General features: G+C 47.0%; 1 protein-coding gene across 2 annotated transcripts in view; it reads left to right on the top strand.

Moving 5' to 3' along the window:
• ROR1 (receptor tyrosine kinase like orphan receptor 1) overlaps window positions 1–22,555 on the top strand; it is a 418,323-nt gene that overhangs the window by 220,284 nt on the left and 175,484 nt on the right. For both annotated transcript variants that reach the window (XM_063939183.1, XM_063939184.1), the window contains exon 2: window positions 20,052–20,123. In XM_063939183.1, coding sequence (XP_063795253.1) covers window positions 20,052–20,123 — 72 coding nt within the window. The remainder of the gene's footprint in view (window positions 1–20,051; window positions 20,124–22,555) is intronic.

Here is a 22,555-nt window from a genome sequence, read left to right as displayed (position 1 = left end):
AGTCTACTAACTATTGACTATAGAGGACAGAACCTACTAATTAGTGACTATAGAGGCCAGAGTCTACTAACTATTGACAATAGAGGACAGAACCTACTAACTGTTAACTATAGAGGCCAGAGTCTACTAACTATTGACTATTGAGGACAGAACCTACTAACTATTGACTATAGAGGCCAGAGTCTACTAACTATTGACAATAGAGGCCAGAGTCTACTAACTATTGACTATAGAGGCCAGAGTCTACTAACTTTTGACAATAGAGGCCAGAGTCTACTAACTATTGACAATAGAGGACAGAACCTACTAACTGTTAACTATAGAGGCCAGAGTCTACTAACTATTGACTATAGTGGCCAGAATATACTGTATAGACTATAGAAGCCAGAACCTACTAATTATTGACTATAGAGGTCAGAGTATACTAACTATTGACTATAGAGGTCAGAGTATACTAACTATTGACTATAGGGGCCAGAATATACTATAGACTATAGAAGTCAGAACCTACTATCTATTGGCTATAAAGGCCGGAACCTTCTGTTCATTACAGAGGCCAGAATCTACTAACAACTGAGTGTAGAGGCCAGAATCTACTTCTCTTTGTGTCTACTACAGAAGTCAATAGCTATCAGGAATCAACTATTACAGACCAATTCCTGCAATTCCTATTTCTCTGACGTCCTAGTGGATGCTGGGGACTCCGTAAGGACCATGGGGAATAGACGGGCTCCGCAGGAGACTGGGCACACTATAAGAAAGATTTGGTACTACCTGGTGTGCACTGGCTCCTCCCTCTATGCCCCTCCTCCAGACCTCAGTTAGATTTCTGTGCCTGGCCGAGCTGGATGCACACTAGGGGCTCTCCTGAGATCCTAGAAAGAAAGTATATGTTAGGTTTTTTATTTTACAGTGAGACCTGCTGGCAACAGGCTCACTGCAACGAGGGACTAAGGGGAGAAGAAGCGAACCTACCTGCTTGCAGCTAGCTTGGGCTTCTTAGGCTACTGGACACCATTAGCTCCAGAGGGATCGACCGCAGGACCCGTCCTTGGTGTTCGTTCCCGGAGCCGCGCCGCCGTCCCCCTTACAGAGCCAGAAGCAAGAAGATGGTCCGGAAAATCGGCGGCAGAAGACCTCAGTCTTCACCAAGGTAGCGCACAGCACTGCAGCTGTGCGCCATTGCTCCTCATACACACTTCACACTCCGGTCACTGAGGGTGCAGGGCGCTGGGGGGGGGGGCGCCCTGAGCAGCAATAGAATCACCTTGGCTGGCAAAATAACCACAATATATAGCCCCAGAGGCTATATATGTGGTAATTACCCTTGCCAGAATACAGAAAAAAGCGGGAGAAAAGTCAGCCAAAAAAGGGGCGGAGCCATCTCCCTCAGCACACTGGCGCCATTTCTCCCTCACAGTTCCGCTGGAAGGAAGCTCCCTGACTCTCCCCTGCAGTCTACACTACAGAAAAGGGTAAAAAAGAGAGGGGGGGGCACAATTTGAGGCGCAGTAAATATTATAGCAGCTATAGGGGACATAATTCAGTTAGTCCCTGCATTATATAGTGCTCTGGTGTGTGCTGGCATACTCTCTCTCTGTCTCCCCAAAGGGCTTTTGTGGGGTCCTGTCTCCTTTAAGAGCATTCCCTGTGTGTGTGCGGTGTGTCGGTACGGCTGTGTCGACATGTTTGATGAGGAGACTTATGTGGAGGCGGAGCAGATGCCTATAAATGTGATGTCACCCCCTGCGGGGCAGACACCTGAGTGGATGGACTTATGGAAGGAATTACGTGCAAGTGTCGACTCCTTACATAAAAAATTTGACGACATGCCAAATGCGGGACAGCCGGCTTCTCAGCTCGTGCCTGCCCAGGCAATTCAAAGGCCATCAGGGGCTCTAAAACGCCCACTACCTCAGATGGCAGACGCAGATGTCGACACGGATACTGATACCAGTGTCGACGACGATGAGTCAAATTTAATGTCCACTAGGGCCATTCGTTGCATGATTGAGGCAATGAAAGAGGTTTTACACATTTCTGATATAAACCCAGGTACCTCAAAAAAGGGTATTATGTTTGGGGAGAAAAAACTACCAATAGTCTTTCCCCCATCTGAAGAATTAAATGAAGTGTGTGAAGAAGCGTGGGCTTTCCCTGATAAAAAATTGGTGATTTCAAAAAAATTACTAATGGCTTTCTCGCCAGAGGATAGGTCACGTTGGGAAACTCCCCCTAGGGTGGATAAAGCGCTCACACGTTTCTCTAAAAAGGTGGCACTACCGTCTCCGGATACGGCCGCCCTAAAGGAACCTGCTGATAGAAAGCAGGAGGCTATCCTAAAGTCTATATATACACACACTGGTGTTATACTGAGACCAGCTATTGCTTCAGCGTGGATGTGCAGTGCTGCTGCTGCTTGGTCAGATTCCCTGTCAGAAAATATTGACACCCTGGACAGGGACACTATATTGCTAACCGTAGAGCATATAAAAGACAGTCTTATACATGAGAGATGCACAGAGGGAGATCTGCCGGCTGGCATCTAGAATAAGTGCATTGTCCATTTCTGCTAGGAGAGGCTTATGGACTCGGCAGTGGACAGGGGATGCAGATTCTAAAAGGCACATGGAAGTTTTGCCTTATAAGGGTGAGGAGTTATTCGGGGATGGTCTCTCAGACCTTGTTTCCACAGCAACAGCTGGGAAGTCAGCATTTTTGCCCCATGTCCCCTTACAGCCTAAGAAAGCTCCGTATTATCAGGTACAGTCCTTTCGACCCCAGAAAAGCAGGCGGGGAAAAGGCGGGTCCTTTCTGTCTAGAGGCAGAGGAAGGGGAAAAAAGCTGCACCACGCAGCAGGTTCCCAGGAACAAAAGTCCTCCCCCGCTTCTTCCAAATCCGCCGCATGACGGTGGGGCTCCACAGGCGGAGCCAGGTACGGTGGGGGGCCGCCTCAAAAATTTCAGCGATCAGTGGGTTCGCTCACGGGTGGATCCCTGGATCCTTCAAGTAGTATCTCAGGGGTACAAGCTGGAATTCGAGGCGCCTCCCCCCCGCCGTTTCCTCAAATTGGCCTTACCGACAACTCCCTCGGGCAGGGAGGCTGTACTAGAGGCAAATTACAAGCTGTATTCCCAGCAGGTGATAGTCAAAGTACCCCTACTTCAACAAGGACGGGGTTACTATTCCACACTGTTTGTGGTACCGAAACCGGACGGTTCGGTGAGACCCATTTTAAATTTGAAATCCTTGAACACATACATAAAAAGATTCAAGTTCAAGATGGAATCGCTCAGGGCGGTTATTGCAAGCCTGGACGAGGGGGATTACATGGTATCCCTGGACATCAAGGATGCTTACCTGCATGTCCCAATTTACCTTCCTCACCAGGAGTACCTCAGATTTGTGGTACAGGATTGCCATTACCAATTCCAGACACTACCGTTTGGACTGTCCACGGCACCGAGGGTGTTTACCAAGGTAATGGCAGAAATGATGATACTCCTTCGAAAAAAGGGAGTTTTAATTATCCCGTACTCGGACGATCTCCTAATAAAGGCGAGGTCCAGGGAGCAGTTACTGGTCGGAGTAGCACTATCTCGGGAAGTGCTACAACAGCATGGCTGGATTCTAAACATTCCAAAGTCACAACTGGTTCCTTCCACACGCTTACTGTTCCTGGGGATGATTCTGGACACAGAACAGAAAAAAGTGTTTCTCCCACAGGAGAAAGCCAAGGAGCTGTCATCTCTAGTAAGAGACCTCCTAAAACCAAAACGGGTATCGGTGCATCACTGCACACGAGTCCTGGGAAAAATGGTGGCTTCGTACGAAGCAATTCCATTCGGCAGGTTCCATGCAAGGACCTTCCAGTGGGACCTCTTGGACAAGTGGTCGGGATCGCATCTTCAGTGTCACAACTGAGGGCCTGAGCTGACGGGAGGCAGCCTCAGTTGTAGGGGCTGAGATGTACCGGAACCTGGGAGGTTGTATCAGACCCCTGGACATGTAAGTAACATGAATAATAACTGCCCGAAGGCGTGACCACGACAACTTAGATAAAAGTCAATGATGTTTATTATGACAACTCCGCATCACAGCAGCAATAAAAGAAAACGTAAAAGTCAGCAAAGAATAAATACAGTTCCTGAGTACTACAGCATGGCAGGAGCCACAGGGCACTGGTAGTGTGAGATAGTTCTTATGATCTTCTAGATGGAAAGTCCTTACCAGGCCCGGCTGTAGCAATGGAGATAACCCAGGATTGTACCAGCTGGTGTTCCAGGAAGAGCTGGGTTGCTGAAGGTAAAACAGCTGCTGTGGATACTGGCTGGAACCAGACTGTTGTTAGCACGGAGTGGATACTGGCTGGAACCAGTTAAATAATAAATGAACTTTGGGAGCGATGAAATGTGAACTGAAATGTAGAACTTGAGAGCGGAGAAATAATAATTCCGGTGGAGAGTGGTAAAGTGTAGAAAGGACACCGGCCCTTTAAGGGAAGCTGTACTCTGCTGGAAGCTGAGGCTGGAAGCAGGTAGTGTTGTAGCTGGAAACAGATGAATCCACAATGGATTGGAGAGTCAGGCTACACCGCAGGTGGAATGCTGGTGCGGGTCTCTATGGTGGAAGTCTTGAGACAGGAGCTGGAACCTGGAAGACAATCATAGAAGAGAGACAAACAGGAACTAGGTTTGACAACCAAAGCACTGACGTCTTCCTTGCTCAGGTACAGCTTACTTATACCTGCAGCAAGGAAGGGGTTGGCTAGGCAATTATGCAAATCAACAACACAGACAGCAGATTGGTGGAAATGATCAGATGACAGAATCCAAGATGGCTGCGCCCATGCAGACACTTGGAGGGAAGTTTGGTTTGTAATCCATGTGGTCTGGGAAACAGTAATGGCGGCGCCGGCCACCGGAGACAGGAGACGCCAGGCTGATAGATGCACATTTAACCACGCGGGCACAGCGGAGGCCGCGGCTGATGAAAAGACCACTCTGCATGTGGAAACTCAGGAACAGCGGAATCCGGTCCTGGAACGCTGAGCTCGCCTTAGGAGGCATCTGAAGGGTAAGTAATGGCGTCCAGATACCCTGATCGTGACATTCAGATGCATCAACTGATAACCCTGTCTCCAAGGACCAGGGTGTCTCTACTGTGGTGGCTGCAGAGTGCTCATCTTCTAGAGGGCCGCAGTTTCGGCATACAGGACTGGGTCCTGGTGACCACGGATGCCAGCCTTCGGGGGCTGGGGCGCAGTCACACAGGGAAGAAATTTCCAGGGACTTTGGTCAAGTCAGGAGTCATCCCTACACATAAACATTCTGGAACTAAGGGCCATTTACAATGCCCTAAGTCAGGCAAGGCCCCTGCTTCAAAACCAGCCGGTTCTGATACAATCAGACAACATCATGGCAGTCGCCCATGTAAACCGACAGGGCGGCACAAGAAGCAGGGTGGCGATGGCAGAAGCCACAAGGATTCTCCGATGGGCGGAAAATCATGTACTAGCACTGTCAGCAGTGTTCATTCCGGGAGTGGACAACTGGGAAGCAGACTTCCTCAGCAGACACAACCTACACCCGGGAGAGTGGGGACTTCATCCAGAAGTCTTCCTCCTGTTGGTAAACCGTTGGGAAAGGCCACAGGTGGACATGATGGCGTCCCGCCTCAACAAAAAGCTAAAGAGATATTGCGCCAGGTCAAGGGACCCTCAGGCGATAGCTGTGGACGCTCTAGTGACACCGTGGATGTACCAGTCGGTTTATGTGTTCCCTCCTCTGCCTCTCATACCAAAGGTACTGAGAATAATAAGAAGGCGAGGAGTTAGAACGATACTCGTGGTTCCGGATTGGCCAAGAAGAGCTTGGTATCCGGAACTTCAAGAAATGTTATCAGAGGACCCATGGCCTCTACCGCTCAGACAGGATCTGCTACAGCAGGGGCCCTGTCTGTTCCAAGACTTACCGCGGCTGCGTTTGACGGCATGGCGGTTGAATTCCGGATCCTAAAGGAAAAGGGCATTCCAGAGGAAGTCATTCCTACGCTGATAAAAGCCAGGAAAGAAGTAACCGCAAACCATTATCACCGCATTTGGCGAAAATATGTTGCGTGGTGTGAGGCCAGGAAGGCCCCTACAGAGGAATTTCAGCTGGGTCGTTTTCTGCACTTCCTACAGTCAGGAGTGACTATGGGCCTAAAATTGGGTTCCATTAAGGTCCAGATTTCGGCTCTGTCGATTTTCTTCCAGAAAGAACTGGCTTCACTGCCTGAAGTTCAGACTTTTGTAAAGGGAGTGCTTCATATTCAGCCCCCGTTTGTGCCTCCTGTGGCACCTTGGGATCTCAATGTGGTGTTGAGTTTCCTAAAATCACATTGGTTTGAACCACTTAAAACCGTGGATCTGAAGTATCTCACGTGGAAAGTGGTCATGTTATTGGCCTTGGCTTCGGACAGGCGTGTATCAGAGTTTGCGGCTTTGTCATGTAAAAGCCCTTATCTGATTTTCCATATGGATAGGGCAGAATTGAGGACTCGTCCCCAGTTTCTCCCTAAGGTGGTATCAGCTTTTCACTTGAACCAGCCTATTGTGGTGCCTGCGGCTACTAGGGACTTGGAGGATTCCAAGTTACTGGACGTAGTCAGGGCCTTGAAAATTTATGTTTCCAGGACGGCTGGAGTCAGGAAAACTGACTCGCTTTTTATCCTGTATGCACCCAACAAAATAGGTGCTCCTGCTTCTAAGCAGACTATTGCTCGCTGGATTTGTAGCACAATTCAGCTGGCGCATTCTGCGGCTGGATTGCCGCATCCTAAATCAGTGAAAGCCCATTCCACGAGGAAGGTGGGCTCATCTTGGGCGGCTGCCCGAGGGGTCTCGGCTTTACAACTTTGCCGAGCTGCAACTTGGTCAGGGGCAAACACGTTTGCTAAATTCTACAAATTTGATACCCTGGCTGAGGAGGACCTTGAGTTCTCTCATTCGGTGCTGCAGAGTCATCCGCACTCTCCCGCCCGTTTGGGAGCTTTGGTATAATCCCCATGGTCCTTACGGAGTCCCCAGCATCCACTAGGACGTCAGAGAAAATAAGAATTTACTCACCGGTAATTCTATTTCTCGTAGTCCGTAGTGGATGCTGGGCGCCCATCCCAAGTGCGGATTGTCTGCAATACTTGTATATAGTTATTGCCTAACTAAAGGGTTATTGTTGAGCCATCTGTTGAGAGGCTCAGTTATATTTCATACTGTTAACTGGGTTTAATATCACGAGTTGTACGGTGTGATTGGTGTGGCTGGTATGAGTCTTACCCGGGATTCAAAATCCTTCCTTATTGTGTCAGCTCTTCCGGGCACAGTATCCTAACTGAGGTCTGGAGGAGGGGCATAGAGGGAGGAGCCAGTGTACACCAGGTAGTACCAAATCTTTCTTATAGTGTGCCCAGTCTCCTGCGGAGCCCGTCTATTCCCCATGGTCCTTACGAAGTCCCCAGCATCCACTACGGACTACGAGAAATAGAATTACCGGTGAGTAAATTCTTATTATTAACCATAGGGTCCTAAGCATATTCAGTCTTCCAGAAAGAGCAGTTTATGCTATGTACAGTATGTAGTATAATCTAGAATCAGCCCTTCCTCTGGTGTTCAGGTGTGCGCCTGACTGTGCAAGTGCTGAGGAGCCACTTTGAGCGCCTGGCGCTGTCATACCGCATGGTGCGTTATTAGACGCCATTATTGGACGCATCATCCAGACTTGCATAAAGCTTAGCTTGCATTGTAGAGGTCAGTATTAATTGTATAACACACAAGCACTGCTAATATGGGTGTAGTATGTTATGCCAGCGGTCGGGCTCCTGGCAGCCAGCATACCGGCGCCGGAATCCCAACCGCCGGCATACCGACAGCTGTGCGAGCGCAAATGAGCCCCTTGCGGGATCGCTGCCGGCACGGTGGCGCCTTACGCGCTCCACGCTATTTATTCTACCTCCAGGGGGTCGTGGACCCCCAAGAGGGAGAAAAGCTGTCGGTATGCTGGCGGTCGGGATTCCGGCGCCGGTATGCTGGTCGTCGGGAGCCCGGCCGCCGGCAAACTGAAGACCACCCGCTAATATAAGTATAAACTCTTGCAGAAAGGATCTGTATAAATGGTGAGTTATGACATCATAACTGCTCCCGCTGCTGTATATTGGCGGATATTGCTGACTGGTGTCAATGCACTCAGCCTGCAGCCTCCCTGCTTTTATATGACCATGGAACCCCTCAGGCTTATATGTGAATTTCATTAGGAGATTCATTATCCTACACATATCTATAAAGAGCCACAAATCTGTTAGAATGCTCAGTATTAGATGCTGCACTGTTCTTCTCAACAGAACTCACTCTGAGGGGCAGATGTACTATTCATGAAGCAGTGAAAACTGTAGAGAAGTGAGCCAGTGGAGAAGAACCAATCAGCATTGAAGTAACATTTGTAATTTGCATACTATAAAACTATACAAAGCAGCTTATTGGTTGCCATGGGCAACTTCTCCACTGACTCACTTCTCCACACTTTTCACTGCTTCATGAATAGACCCCTTAGTTATCCTCAAAGCTCACAAGAGCCACGAAGCAGCGCAGTATCCGATGTGGTCATGCCGAGGGAGCTCGGTTTGTGTGTGTCACTGTGTGCCTAAATAGGCCCCCAAGTGCAGTAGTGTGCAGAGCAAGGTTGCATTTGTGGAAGGGCCAAAGTTTGCAGACGCAATGATTACAGAGTATGGAGTAGGCACCTAGGATTGTGGAACAGGCAGATGTATTTATCATGGAGAAGTGATAAAGTGGAAGGTGATAACGCACCAGCCAGTCATCTCCTGTCAACTTACAGGCTGGGTTTGATAAATAACAGGAGATAAGTGGCTGGTGAGTTATCAACTTCCACTTTATCACTACTCAGGGTTTAATACTTCTGCCCCTTAGTTCCACTGAGTCCATTACCTGCTATTTATTTTATACTATACAGTCTATTATTTTTATACTTTTAATGGAGGGGATGTTGTCAAAAGGTCAACAATAACAATTCCAATGCAGACAGTTATGTCGGCAGGTGAAATGTTGACATTGTAAGAATGCCGCCATTACCATTAGGCTGTGGATGGGAGGGTTAAGCTGCAAGGGAAGGTTGGAGGTAGGCTGCAGTGGCGGGGTAGGGTTAAGCACCAGAGGGAGTGTTAAGGGTAGGGATTAGGGAAAGCAGAGAAATACTTACTGGAATGCCGGAGGATCTGAGGCTTGACCCGTACGTAAGGGACAGTCACGTGACCCCCGGGACCCGGAAGACACTGCTGGAGACGCCAGGGACGTTATCTAGTCATTGACTGTCTACATGATGAATGTCAACACGTTCAGCATCGACTCTATGACTGTGTCGACATGAATATTGACATTATGATTGTCGGCATATTGTAACCAACGCCTACTCTGTCTGCTATAGCTTTCTGTTATAGAGGCAACGTCCAACCACGTCATCTATAGAGACTGTTTCTTTAAAGTCGAATCTCCTTACATACGGAATAGTCAGTCATCAGTCTGCAGTCACCATGAAGATGTGAGCTTCAGTTTATTCAACCGACTTGTTTCCTAAGAAATACAGCAATATATGATATATTATAGGTGGGACCCCTCGGTCCATATTATAGGTGGGACCCCTCAGTCCATATTATAGGTGGGACCTCTCTGTCCATATTATAGGTGGGACCCCTCAGTTCATATTATAGGTGGGACCCCTCAGTCCATATTATAGGTGGGACCCCTCAGTCCATATTATAGGTGGGACCTCTCAGTCCATATTATAGGTGGGACCTCTCAGTCCATATTATAGGTGGGACCTCTCTGTCCATATTATCGGTGGGACCTCTCTGTCCATATTATCGGTGGGACCTCTCAGTCCATATTATAGGTGGGACCTCTCTGTCTATATTATAGGTGGGACCTCTCAGTCCATATTATAGGTGGGACCTCTCTGTCCATTTTATAGGTGGGACCTCTGTCCATATTATAGGTGGGACCTCTCTGTCCATATTATAGGTGGGACCTCTCAGTCCATATTATAGGTGGGACCTCTCTGTCCATATTATAGGTGGGACCTCTCAGTCCATATTATAGGTGGGACCTCTCTGTCCATATTATAGGTGGGATCTCTCTGTCCATATTATCAGTGGGACCTCTCAGTCCATATTATAGGTAGGACCTCTCAGTCCATATTATAGGTGGGACCTCTCTGTCCATATTATAGGTGGGACCTCTCTGTCCATATTATAGGTGGGACATCTCAGTCCATATTATAGGTGGTACCTCTCTGTCCATATTATAGGTGGGACCTCTCAGTCCATATTATAGGTGGGACCTCTCAGTCCATATTATAGGTGGGACCTCTCTGTCCATATTATCGGTGGGACCTCTCAGTCCATTTTATAGGTGGGACCTCTCAGTCCATATTATAGGTGGTACCTCTCTGTCCATATTATAGGTGGGACCTCTCAGTCCATATTATAGGTGGGGCCTCTCTGTCCATATTATAGGTGGTACCTCTCAGTCCATATTATAGGTGGTACCTCTCAGTCCATTTTATAGGTGGGACCTCTCAGTCCATATTATAGGTGGGACCCCTCAGTCCATATTATAGGTGGGACCTCTCAGTCCATATTATAGGTGGGACCTCTCAGTCCATATTATAGGTGGGACCTCTCAGTCCATATTATAGGTGGGACCTCTCAGTCCATATTATAGGTGGGACCTCTCTGTCCATATTATACGTGAGACCTCTCTGTCCATATTATACGTGGGACCTCTCTGTCCATATTATACGTGGGACCTCTCTGTCCATATTATACGTGGGACCTCTCTGTCCATAGCCCAGTGAGCAGGGAGTGGGGACCATTGCCTCTGAATTATACTTGATAAAGCATTTTTATAGCTGCACGTTTTCCCCACCTGTAGGGGAGTTCTCCCCCTTCCTCATAAATAAAGCATTGGAACGTAGGACTGTGGATTTTCCATCCCCGCCAATATATACAGTGATATCTGATATCTGTGTATATAGTTTAAAGATCAGCATGAGACCATTATTCCTCCCGTAGAGGAAAATGGATGGAAATCGCAGACATCTGCCAATACCGCAAATGTTCATATATTATATCTTCAGTTAAAATAATGAATTCAGGTGATATATCTCATCGACGACACAGCTTAGACTTTACTATATAACGTTTTGCTATTCCGTCGCTGGGCTCTATGCTCAAGAATGGAAAGTATGAAAATCGAGTGAAAGAAATAAAAAAAACTTAAGCTGCAAAGTTTGAATTGAACAAACGTAAAATATTTTCAATCCAATAAAATATATAACTTGGATAGAAAAAAATGTGCATATTGCCGGATAAAAGGAAAACCAGCATAAAATAGCAGACGTCTCCTCTTGTAAGGAATGCAGAAATGAAATTATTAAAAAAATCTGGATTAGAAAAGGGTTCATTGTATCTCCTTCAATATAAATTTTTAGGGGGGTTTTCCTGCGACTTTGGGTTCTAAACTGTGCAATTCAGCTTTTTAGCATATGACTTAAATACAAGGGATGATATATATCCCCCCCCCCCCCATGCAAAAAAAAAAAAAAAGGTAAAACGGGCCTAAATTGCTATTGGGAAAACTTGGGGGACAGAGGGAGTGCCCCTGAAATTTCCATTACCAGACATAGTAGGGTTGGCACACAGCCCACTGGCCAGTGTCCCTGTGTCTCGTGCTGATGTGTAGCTAACCTTACAAACAGAAGATGGCAATACCATTAAAAGAGAACTCTACCATCTACGTGGAAGATTTGTATAGTTTTGCTGTCATTTGAAACAATAAGAAAATTCTATAGAGATACAACACAAATAAACAGCTTTCTAAAACGTAAAAATTACTAGCCGTAGTGTTCCCATGTACAGCTATTGATTTGCAAAACATCTTTCTATCTATCTATCTATCTATCTATCTATCTATCTATCTATCTATCATTGGGGAATATGAGTTACAAATTATTGGATCCCTACAAAACAATGCACAGTATTGTTTATTTATTCCGATCAGTTTGTAATTGCCATTGGCAATGTGTTGGTTTATTTTTTACCAAGGACCAGGGCTACCTTCCACTTCGGTCTGATCTGTCAGTAAGTAAACTCCGCCCACTCGCGGCACATAACTGGTTTTAATAATGTGCACTGAGGGAATCCATAACACACTGAAGGCGAAACGCGTCAAGGTATAAGCAGGGTTAGTGTCAGGCAATGCAGTTGCCTCGATAAAAGAGAGTTTTTGATTCCAAAATGTTTTATGGTCAATGCTCAACAGATAAAGGAGGTCACCAATATTGCATTGGCATCTAATGTTTGTGCGAGGCTTGACTATTTTGCCTTGAAACCTTGACCAGACATTGCCTGAGCAATACCCTGCCTAGATGTTGATATGGTATTACACCCAGAGGTTAAAGTGAGCCGGAACGGGGCGGAACTGCGTTCCGTCAATTCCATTTGGAGACGAAACTAGTTCCGCCTTCTCTGGCCCACCTAACCCAGAATGTGACCCTGGAGCCGGAGGGAGATGCCGGGCGCCCGCTGAGATTGTGTAACCAGCGGGCGCTGGCTCCTTCCCCTTAGCGGCACCGGAGGCAGGAGCTCACTTCTGAGCTCTGGTTCCAGCACTGGCAGTGTGCGGCTGTGTGCTATGGGCGAGACATCTTGGCGTCTCTCCCATAGGGGCAGATGTATTAAACCTGGAGAAGTGATAAAGCAGTGATAAGTAGAAGGTGATAATGCACCAGCCAATCAGCTCCTAACTGTCAATTTACATATTGGAGGTGATTGGCTGGTGCGTTATCACTTTGCAGTTATCACTGCTTTATCATTTGTCCAGGCTTAATACATCTACCCCATAGTTCCGAGGACCGGGCGCCAGACGAAGGGCAGCGGTCCGGAAGCAGGAGTGGGGCTGGTGAATATTGTTTTTTTTGTGTATGTTTGTTCAAGTGGTGCTAATAAAGGGTGCATATCTACAGGGGACATATCTACTGGGGGCATAATTACAGGGGGCATATCTACTGGGTGAATAACTACAGAGGCAATACAAATGAGGGCATTGCATAGAGGGCACTTAATAAGGGGCATCACTCCTGGGGACATAAAGGCACTGTATAAGGGGCACCAATACTATGGGCTCTACATAAGGGGCATTACAACTGTGCGCACTACCACTACAGTGGGCATTGCATAAGGGGCACTATTACTGAGGGCATTAGATAAAGGGCACTACTGCTGTGGGCATTATGTGTATTTGGGGTGCTACTACTGTGGGCTTTGTGTATAAGGGGCATTAATGTGTGTCATAACAAGACTAAGGGACACTACTGTGCGAAATAATTTGAATTGGGGATACTATTAGGTGAACACGCCCCTTTCTTTTTGAGGCCACACCCCTTTTTGTGGCATGTGGGCGTATTACCTTTATTGCGCAGGCCTGTGTGTGTGCGGGGGGGGGGGGGGGGGTTCCACCTCCTCTCTAGGACCACTTTAAGCACTGATTACACCCCGTGGTGCTAGATCAAGGTCCAGCTCTCAGCATCTCCAGGGTGGTCTTGTTTGTTTTATTTATGTCTGTTCATATGATGGAGGCTCAGATCAAGATAAAACCTCCGGCAGAGATGAAGCCAGCAGGATGATAAGATCACAATGGGAAAATGTCAATAGGGGACCTATTCAGATAGAGAGAATGTGCCACGTGGAAGCAGGAGAGAGACCTCTGTACGTTTGTTTTCTCGGCAGAACAAGATTCATGTTTGGTTTATTTTGATAGTGTCAGTGTTCCCCTTTATTTAATGTAGTTTCTTCTTGCTTACCAAGTTGAAACAATGTATCCAGGATTGTAACTTGCCGTGATCACGCGTTTCATTGAAAAATTCTTTAAATCTCTTGATGATTTTATGTTGAAATGTAACTTTGAGGAAAAAGATTATTATCCATCATGATTTGTCTCTGAGTTTGTTGTAGGTTAACCAAGATGCTGACTGGATTACTGTAATCTCCTTCTATCTGTCCTTCCTGACAATTACCTCTCTCCACTCCAATCTATCCTCAATGCTGCAGCTCGGCTCATCTTCCTCACCAAACGTACTACATCCACCTCCCCTCTCTTACAAGTCCTTCACTGGCTTCCCTTGCCTTTCAGAATCCAATTCAAACTTCTCACAATCACAAAGCCCTCACTCACTCCTCTGCCAGTTACATCTCTGACTTTACAGTATCTCACTTTACACTCCCACCCGTCCTCTTCACTCTGCTAATGCACGCCGTCTCTCCTGCCTACTGATTACCTACTCCCACTCCTACCTACAAGATTTTTCATGTGCTGCACCACTTCTCTGGAATTCTCTACCTCTCCCCCTCTGACTCTCCACCTCTCTAGAGAACTTCAAACGGGCTCTAAGACCCACTTCTTCACCAAACCCAGTCAAATCTCATCCTACGCCTCTGTTCCACGCTCGGTCTACCCCATCTGTGTCACCCTTGTCTGTCTGCCCCTCCCCTTTAGAATGTAAGCTCTCACGAGCAGGGCCCTCTTCTCATGTGCTTATCCTTTTCTTACTTTAATAATCCTCAACTGCCCAAATCCTATAGTTTTTGGCCACCTTGATACTTGTCTCAGTGGGGTAAATTTACTAAGATGGGAGTTCTATTTAAGATGGGATGTTGCCCATAGCAACCAATCAGATTCTACTTCTCATTTATCTAGCACCTTCTAGAAGATAATACCTGGAATCTGATTGGTTGCTATGGGCAACATCCCATCTTAAATAGAACTCCTATCTTAGTAAATTTACCCCAGTGTCGTCTACTGGTGTAGTTATGCTGAGTTACCCTGTACTTGTCCTATATTGTCTTTAACTGTAAGTCACTGTTTTCCTGTTTTGATTATGTGCATATGGACTCTGTAATTGGGCGCTGTGGAACGCCATATAAATAAAGGATAATAATAATAATAATGCTGATTTCAATAACGGGCTAAAAAAAATTGGAGACCACAATATGTGGCCATTTTGTTCAAATTCACTGGCACCATAAATATATTTATCAATGATATGTACCAAAAGTGTACTCCTTCCAGACATCAGGGGGTACATTTACTAAAAGTTGATTTGGGTCGATGTTGATCGATATTTTTTTTTTTTACATTTTTGATTGATTTTGTGTTTCAGGGTCTAAATCACACATTTACTGAAAGATGATTATTGATATTCTTTAAAAAAAAAAAATCAAAAATCATCTATTAGTAAATGTGTGATTTAGGGTTATATTTACTAACAGACGATCTGGGTCAATGTTTGGTCGATTTTGTATTTCAGGGTCTAAATTCCATATTTTCTAACAGATGATTTTTGACTTTTTTAGTCAAATCTTCTCTTAGTAAATGTGTGATTTAGGCCCAGAAACACAAAATCGATAATAAATCAACCAAACATCGACCTTTAGGAAAATTACCCCTAAAAATCTGGACTGTTAGGGGTTTGTTAATGTTCTCAAAGCATCACAAAATCTGAAATGTAATTTATGTTTTATTTAGTGAAGCTACTAATTACAATCACTAATTTATATGTAAAAAGAAGGTTATTCCGGTTTGCTAGGAAACAAAAAAAAAGTTAGCAAATGCGCAAAACCATGTTACACTGCGGGTGGGCAGATGTAACATGTGCAGGTATGGGTCGTTGGGTCTACTCAACTTAGGTCGACAGTCATTGGGTCAACCACGATAGGTTGACATACGACAGGGTAACTAGGTCGACTTGTACTAGGTCGACAGGTGAATAGGTCGACATGAGTTTTTGGATTTTTTTTGGTGTCGTTTTCTTCGTAAACTGATGGGGAACCCCAATTAGTGCACCGGGTTCGCTCGACATGCTTCGGGCAAGGTTACCGTTCCAATCGTAGTCCACGTGGATCGTCAAGTATGGGAAAAAAAGAAAAAAGAAAAGTGAAAAACTAATTTCGACCTTTAGACCTGTCGACCTAGTACAGGTCGACCTAATGACCATGTCGACCTAGTTACCCTGTTGACCTAACGCATGTCGACCTATCGTGGTTGACCCAATGATTGTCGATCTAAGTTGGGTCGACCTAACGACCGTATCCCACATGTGCAGAGAGATTCAGATTTGGGTGGGTTATATTGTTTCCAGCAGCGGCTCCTACCTGGGTGGAGAAGGAGGGCTGCTGCTGTCCATGCTGCCGGATCTGCGCCACCTTGTTCCTGTTGCCTGGTCCCTGCCGCCGCCTGGGTCCCGGCACCTGTACTATGAAATCCACAGACTCCGGGATCAGCACAGGCACAAAACCCCGGCTTCTATGGACTGCATCGGCTGCAGTCCGTAGAAGCTGGCTGGGACTGACGAGACAGGGAGTGGCTTCCTACAGGAAGCCAGCTCTTTGCTAATCTCAGCCCAACAATCTCGCCTCGACACGGCTCCCGTTCACACTAGACAGGTAGCTGGGTTGAACACGTGTTCAACCCAGCTAGCTACCCGGGTAGGATTCCCGGATCACTTGATCCGGGAATTTGCCGGGGGACCCGTTTCCACTAAGGAAAAACACGGGTAAATGCGCGCCCCCGCAAATTTACCCGTGTTTCTAAGAGCTAGTGGAAAAGGGGTATAAGTGTGCTTTTTTGGTTTGCTAACAACTCTGAATAACCAACAAAATCCCTTGAATTAACACAACTTGAGATGTTTGACATAATTCCATTTGTGAGCGGTGTCTGAGCTGTTGTTCTCTGTTACCAGCCATTTCCTGCGGAATATGCTGACTGTGATGTATGTAATAGTATTACTGACATGAGGTCTGTGGGGAGAATACCTCTGACATCTCAATTATTTTAATTATTTAAAAAGATACATTACAGCTGTGAAATAGATGTCAGTGTTGAAACATCTGTGATACGAGGGTTTGGGTTCTTTTGTCTTCTTTTAGCAATCTGTAGTACCGGTATGCTTTGTGTGTATGCGTGCATTTATTTATTTCAATGTGTCTAGTCTCATATAAAGTGTGCACACCTATATCTACACATGGGTCCCTATATTTTCCTTTATATGCTGTCATTATGACAGACACTCAAGGATATATTTACTAATTCCCCTTTCAGACCGCACAAATAACCTGGTATATTTCCGGGTCGACGCGGGTCGCTGTGCGGTGTGAAAGGGTCACTTCCGAATTCCCGGGTCCCCTCAGCTTGTTAGGCGTTGTACATTTGGAAACTTATTAATGGAGAAGATATGTAATAATTAGATGTGAATATTTTGCTCACACTTATCTATTGCTGGGAATGTACCCAAATCAGATCATTTAGATGATGTCATAGCTAATTAAAGAAAGATAATGACTTGAATATTTGGGTGGGAAGGAGACTGTGACAGATATATTGGCAGAAATTTAGGAAGTGGTAAAAAGTGCTGTAATGTCAGATTACTGGTGTGGATTACATGTGGTTTCATGGGCCCAGATGTGGTCATCTGTGGGAGTGCAACAATTTTTGCCTGATTATGAATGGTAATTGGCTCAGGGTTGTGGCTTCCTAACGGGCTGATTCTCTGTCGTGCGCAAGTCGCAATGCGCACTGATTTCTGCACTTCAGCTCATTGCGCATTCGCCAAAGGAGAAACTAGGTTATGCACCCGTGTGGGATCTGGTTTCCGTACACAGGGCCTAATTCAGACCTGATCGCTTGCTAGCTATTTTTTGCAGCGCTGCGATCAGATAGTCGCCGCCTATGGGGGAGTGTATGTTTGCTTTGCAAGTGTGCGAACGCATGTGCAGCCGAGCGGTACAAAAAAGATTTGTGCAGTTTCTGAGTAGCTCAGAACTTACTCAGCCGCTGCGATCACTTCAGCCTGTTCTGGCCCGGAATTGACGTCAGACAACCGCCCTGCAAACGCTTAGACATGCATGCGTTTTTCCAAACACTCCCAGAAAACGGTCAGTTGCCACCCACAAACGCCTTCCTCCTGTCAGTCTCCTTGCGATCGCCTGTGCAAAAGGATTGTTCGTATAATCCATCGCTGGGCAACGATCCGTTTTGTACCCGTATGACTCGCCTGCGCATTGCGGTGCATACACATGCGCAGTTCTGACCTGATCGCAGTGCAGCGAAAAAACCTAGCGTGCGATCAGGTCTGAATGACCCCCACAGACGGAGAATGCCAGTGTGTACGGATTGATCCGTCTGTTGGCGGATCACACTATGGCCCAAATTAAGCTTTAACAACAGATAAAGTGGAGACGGATAAAGAGAGGTAAAGAACCAGCCAATCAGCTCCTGTCATTTTTCAAACACAATAAATAAATAGCTACATATGCACATCTGCTAGCTGAGTCCCTGAGCCGCGAAGATAGCACTCATATCAACCAAAACCATTGCCATGTCTGATGGGGCCCTGCCACCTGACGAGGAAGGCAGACCTCCAGGCACCCTCCTACTCTCCAGCCTTCCTGTGACTGATCTATCCCCTATCAAGTACTGTATGTCCTAAATGTTCTGTGATACTGATCTTCTTCTCGTACTATGGGGGTCATTCTGACCCGATCGCACGCTGCAGTTTATCGCAGCGGTGCGATCGGGTCAGAGCTGCGCATGCGTCGGTGCCGCAGTGCGCTGGCGCATGCCAGAAGGCCGTTGGGCCGCTACGATCGCCTCTGCCTGATTGACAGGCAGAGGCGGTCTGGGGGGGCGGAACGGCGGCATTTGGCCGCCGTTTCGTGGGCGCGGTTCGGCCAACAGCGGTTGTGGCCGGACCGAACGGGGGGCGAGCCACAGCGGCTGCGTGACGTCACACGCAGCCGGGGAGAGATGAGTAGCTCCCGGCCAGCACGCTAAAGCTGCGCTGGTCGGGAGCTACTCTTGAAGTGCAAAGGCATCGCCGCTGTGCGATGCCTTTGCACTTCTGCGGGGGGGCCGGCACTGACATGCGGGGCGGGATAGCCCTGTGCTGGGCGTCCCCCCGCATGGCAGTGTGAATGATCGTAGCTGTGCTAAATTTAGTACGGCTACGATCATCTCGGAATGACCCCCAATAACACATCTGCTGCACCAGTGTGCAAATCCTTATACCAGATCCCGTAACCTCACCTTCAAAGCCTTCACCATCCCCTCCCCTCTTACATCTCTGCCTTCATGAGGAGGTGCTGTCCCTTAGGTCTGCCTCTGACCAGGGCTCTCTACTCCTCTGTGATTGCCACCTCTCACTCACACCTCCAGTGCTGTCCTCTTCCTCAGGAACTCCCTGACCAGACGCTCCTCTAGTCTTCAGTCTTGAAGCACTTTTCCCAAACTCACCTATTCCTATCCTTCCCCACCTGAGACAGTTCTACTTCCCAAGCGCACTACCATCTATCATTCCGTTTAGCCCCTGTTGTGTCTCACCTTCTGCCTCTAGAATGCAGGAACAAGGTCCTCTCTATACTCTGTTACCTGTCAGTCTGCCCGTTCTTGTCCTTCTATCTCCTACTGGCTAAACATTGACCTCTCTCATTAGTTGGAAGTTCTCACAAGCAGGGTCACCTCTGTCCTGTCTGGTGTCTGTCCTTTTCTGGTGCTATGTATGATTTTTGTTGTCTTATGACTTGTGTACTTACAGTGAAACCATTGCGACACCTTATTTAATAAAATAAAATAAATCAGATGATGATGATGACAATGATTGACATGTGGGCATATAGGGGCAGCAGGCCAAACTCTTATCTGACCTTCTTGGCAGAGACTAGTTTTTAATATGCTCCAAATTATAAGAAAACGTAATATTTCATCTCTAGACTTGATGACGTTTGCTGTGATTATTGCTTTATGCGTCTGTAGTGTTATTAATTCTTCCTATCCATTAGTATGTGAGTTATTATGCAGAGAGACTTGCAGAGATGTATATTCAGATTGGTGGCAGCCTATAAATTGAAACGTTTTAAATGGGTCTTTTTATTTTTTTTCCGTCCCACGCAGGAACGGAGCTGACAGTCGCTGCAGATTTACAGCCTACCTCGCCGTGGAACGCTTCGAACGACCTCGACAAAGGTACAGGAAAGCAAACAGTTCTTTGCCCCTTTGATGTGACATATTTCATTACAGTCTGATATTCAAGAGAAATTGCCTTCATCTAGTAATCGCTTTGACATTTAATTGCCAAAATTTTTGGAAATTTGAAGGGAATGTTATTTTTTGCCTGCCTATAAAATGTTCCACATGGCGAAAATGTTTCAAGATGTCTTTTGCCTTAGAAGAAGGCATCTTCCGTGATGCCATCCGCAGCAGTGACCCAGCTGCTGCCCAGTGTGAATTTATGATTGTAAGAATCATCCAGTTGTGATGTAGTTAAAGTACTGGAAAAGCCAACATTGAAATACCATTTTCCACCGCCTTCAGTAATAAATCCTGAGAAGCTCTGCTGGGAACATACAGTTCCGTCATGAAAGGCCTTACCTCCCAACTATTAGATATGCAAATGCAGATGAGCAAGCACCGCCCCTTATCACACAAACCCCACCCTGATCCTCTGTGACCAGATGGGTTTACTCAGGTTACAGGTTTAAGGAAGGTCATTGACACCTGACCAACCCAAGTGGGCTTACATCGCTAGTCCTGGGGTATAGGGATTACCTCTTACCAATGGCAAGCACAAGGAGGAGAACGCACTGCCACCACCAGGCTCCTACACCAGCACCAGGCTCCTACACCTAGAAGTGCTTGCTTCTGGGTATATGTGGTCAAGCTGCTGCAACACCTCCTGAAAGATAAAGGCTAATGTCCCAAAGACCACTTAAAATGGGCCCATATGTGCTTGGTAGGAGGCAAAGGGATGAGCTTGGAGACATGGGGTTCCATATCAGGAGAGACGGAGAACAGACAAGCATTTGACACTTACGTGGCAGTTGCAGAATACAAGGAGATGCAAGTGTGTGTAGTATGTGTGTAGTATGTGTGCAGTGTGTGCATGGGGTGTTGATTTATTCCAGCAAATGCGATATACTGGTAATTTTTCTATGTGGATATATTGGCTGATTATTTTGCCTTTGAGAACAGGATGAAAAATATGACTCATATTTCTATAAATCAGCAATTTATCATGGTAGGATCGAAGGCAGGGTGGAAGGCAGGATAGGAGGTAGGATTGGAGGCAGGCTGGAATATAGGATGGGAGGCAGGATAGGTAGCAGGATGGGAAGCAGGTTGGGAGACAGGATAGGAGGTAGGCAGACTGGTATGTAGGATGGGAGGCAGGATAGGGGGTAGACAGGTTGGGATGTAGGATGGGAGGCAGTCTTTGATGTAGGATTGGAGGCAGGCTGGGATGTAGGATGGGGGGCTGATCAGGAGGTACATAGGCTGGGATGTAGGATGGAAGGCAGGCTTTGATGTAGGATGGGAGGAAGGCTAGGATGTAGGATGGGAGCAGGCTTTGATGTGGGATGGGAGGCGGGCTGGGATGTAGGATGGGAGGCAGGCAGGGATGTAGGATGGGAGCAGGCTTTGATGTGGGATGGGAGGTAGGCTGGGATGTAGGATGGGAGGCAGGATAGGGGGTAGACAGGTTGGGATGTAGGATGGGAGGCAGGCTGGGACAAAGGATGGGAGGCAGGCTAGTATGTAGGATGGGAGGCAGGCTGGGATATAGGATGGGAGGCAGGATAAGGAGGTACACAGGCTGGGCTGTAGGATGAGAGGCATGCTGGGATATAGGATGGGGGTAGGTAAAATGATAGGAAGGCTGGGATATAGGATCGGAGGCAGGATAGGAAGTAGGCAAGATGTAGGATGGGAGGGAGGCTGGCATATAGTATGATAGGCAGGATAGGAGGTAGGCAGGCTGGGATGTAGGATGGGAGGCAGGCTGGGATATAGAATGGGAGGCCGGTAGCAAGTAGGCAGGCTGGGATGTAGGACGGGCTGCGGGTAGGTAGGCTGGGATGTAGGATGGTATGCATTATAGGAAGTGGAAGAGAAACATGCTGGGATGTAGGATTGGATGGTAGGATGGAAGGCAGGATTGAAGGTAGGATTAAAGCCAGGCTACAAGGTACAGTAGGATGAAAGGCATGATAGGATGTAGGAATGCTAGACAGGCTGTGATGTAGGATATGATGGTGGGATGGGAAGCAGGTTGAGAGGTAGGTTGGGATGTAGTATGGGAAGCAGGATAGGAGCTGGACTGGGATGTAGGTTGGGAGAGTGTCAGGATAGGAGGTAGAATGGGAGACAGCTTGGGATGTGGGATGGAAGGCAGGCTGGAATGTAGGATTGGAAAGAGGATGGTCGGTAGGCTGGGATGTAGTATGGAAGAAAGAAGGTCGGTAGGCTGGGATGTAGTATGGAAGAAAGAAGGTCGGTAGGCTGGGATGTAGTATGGAAGAAAGAAGGTCGGTAGGCTGGAATATAGATGTAAGATGGGAGGGTGACAGGGTAGGAGTTAGGATGGAAGACAGCTTGGGATGTGGGATGGGAGGCATGTT

This window comes from Pseudophryne corroboree, chromosome 9 (assembly GCF_028390025.1).
Source record: "Pseudophryne corroboree isolate aPseCor3 chromosome 9, aPseCor3.hap2, whole genome shotgun sequence".
Taxonomy (NCBI): domain Eukaryota; kingdom Metazoa; phylum Chordata; class Amphibia; order Anura; family Myobatrachidae; genus Pseudophryne; species Pseudophryne corroboree.
Note: the sequence above shows the minus strand (reverse complement) of the source record. Positions and strands in the feature narration are given on the sequence as shown.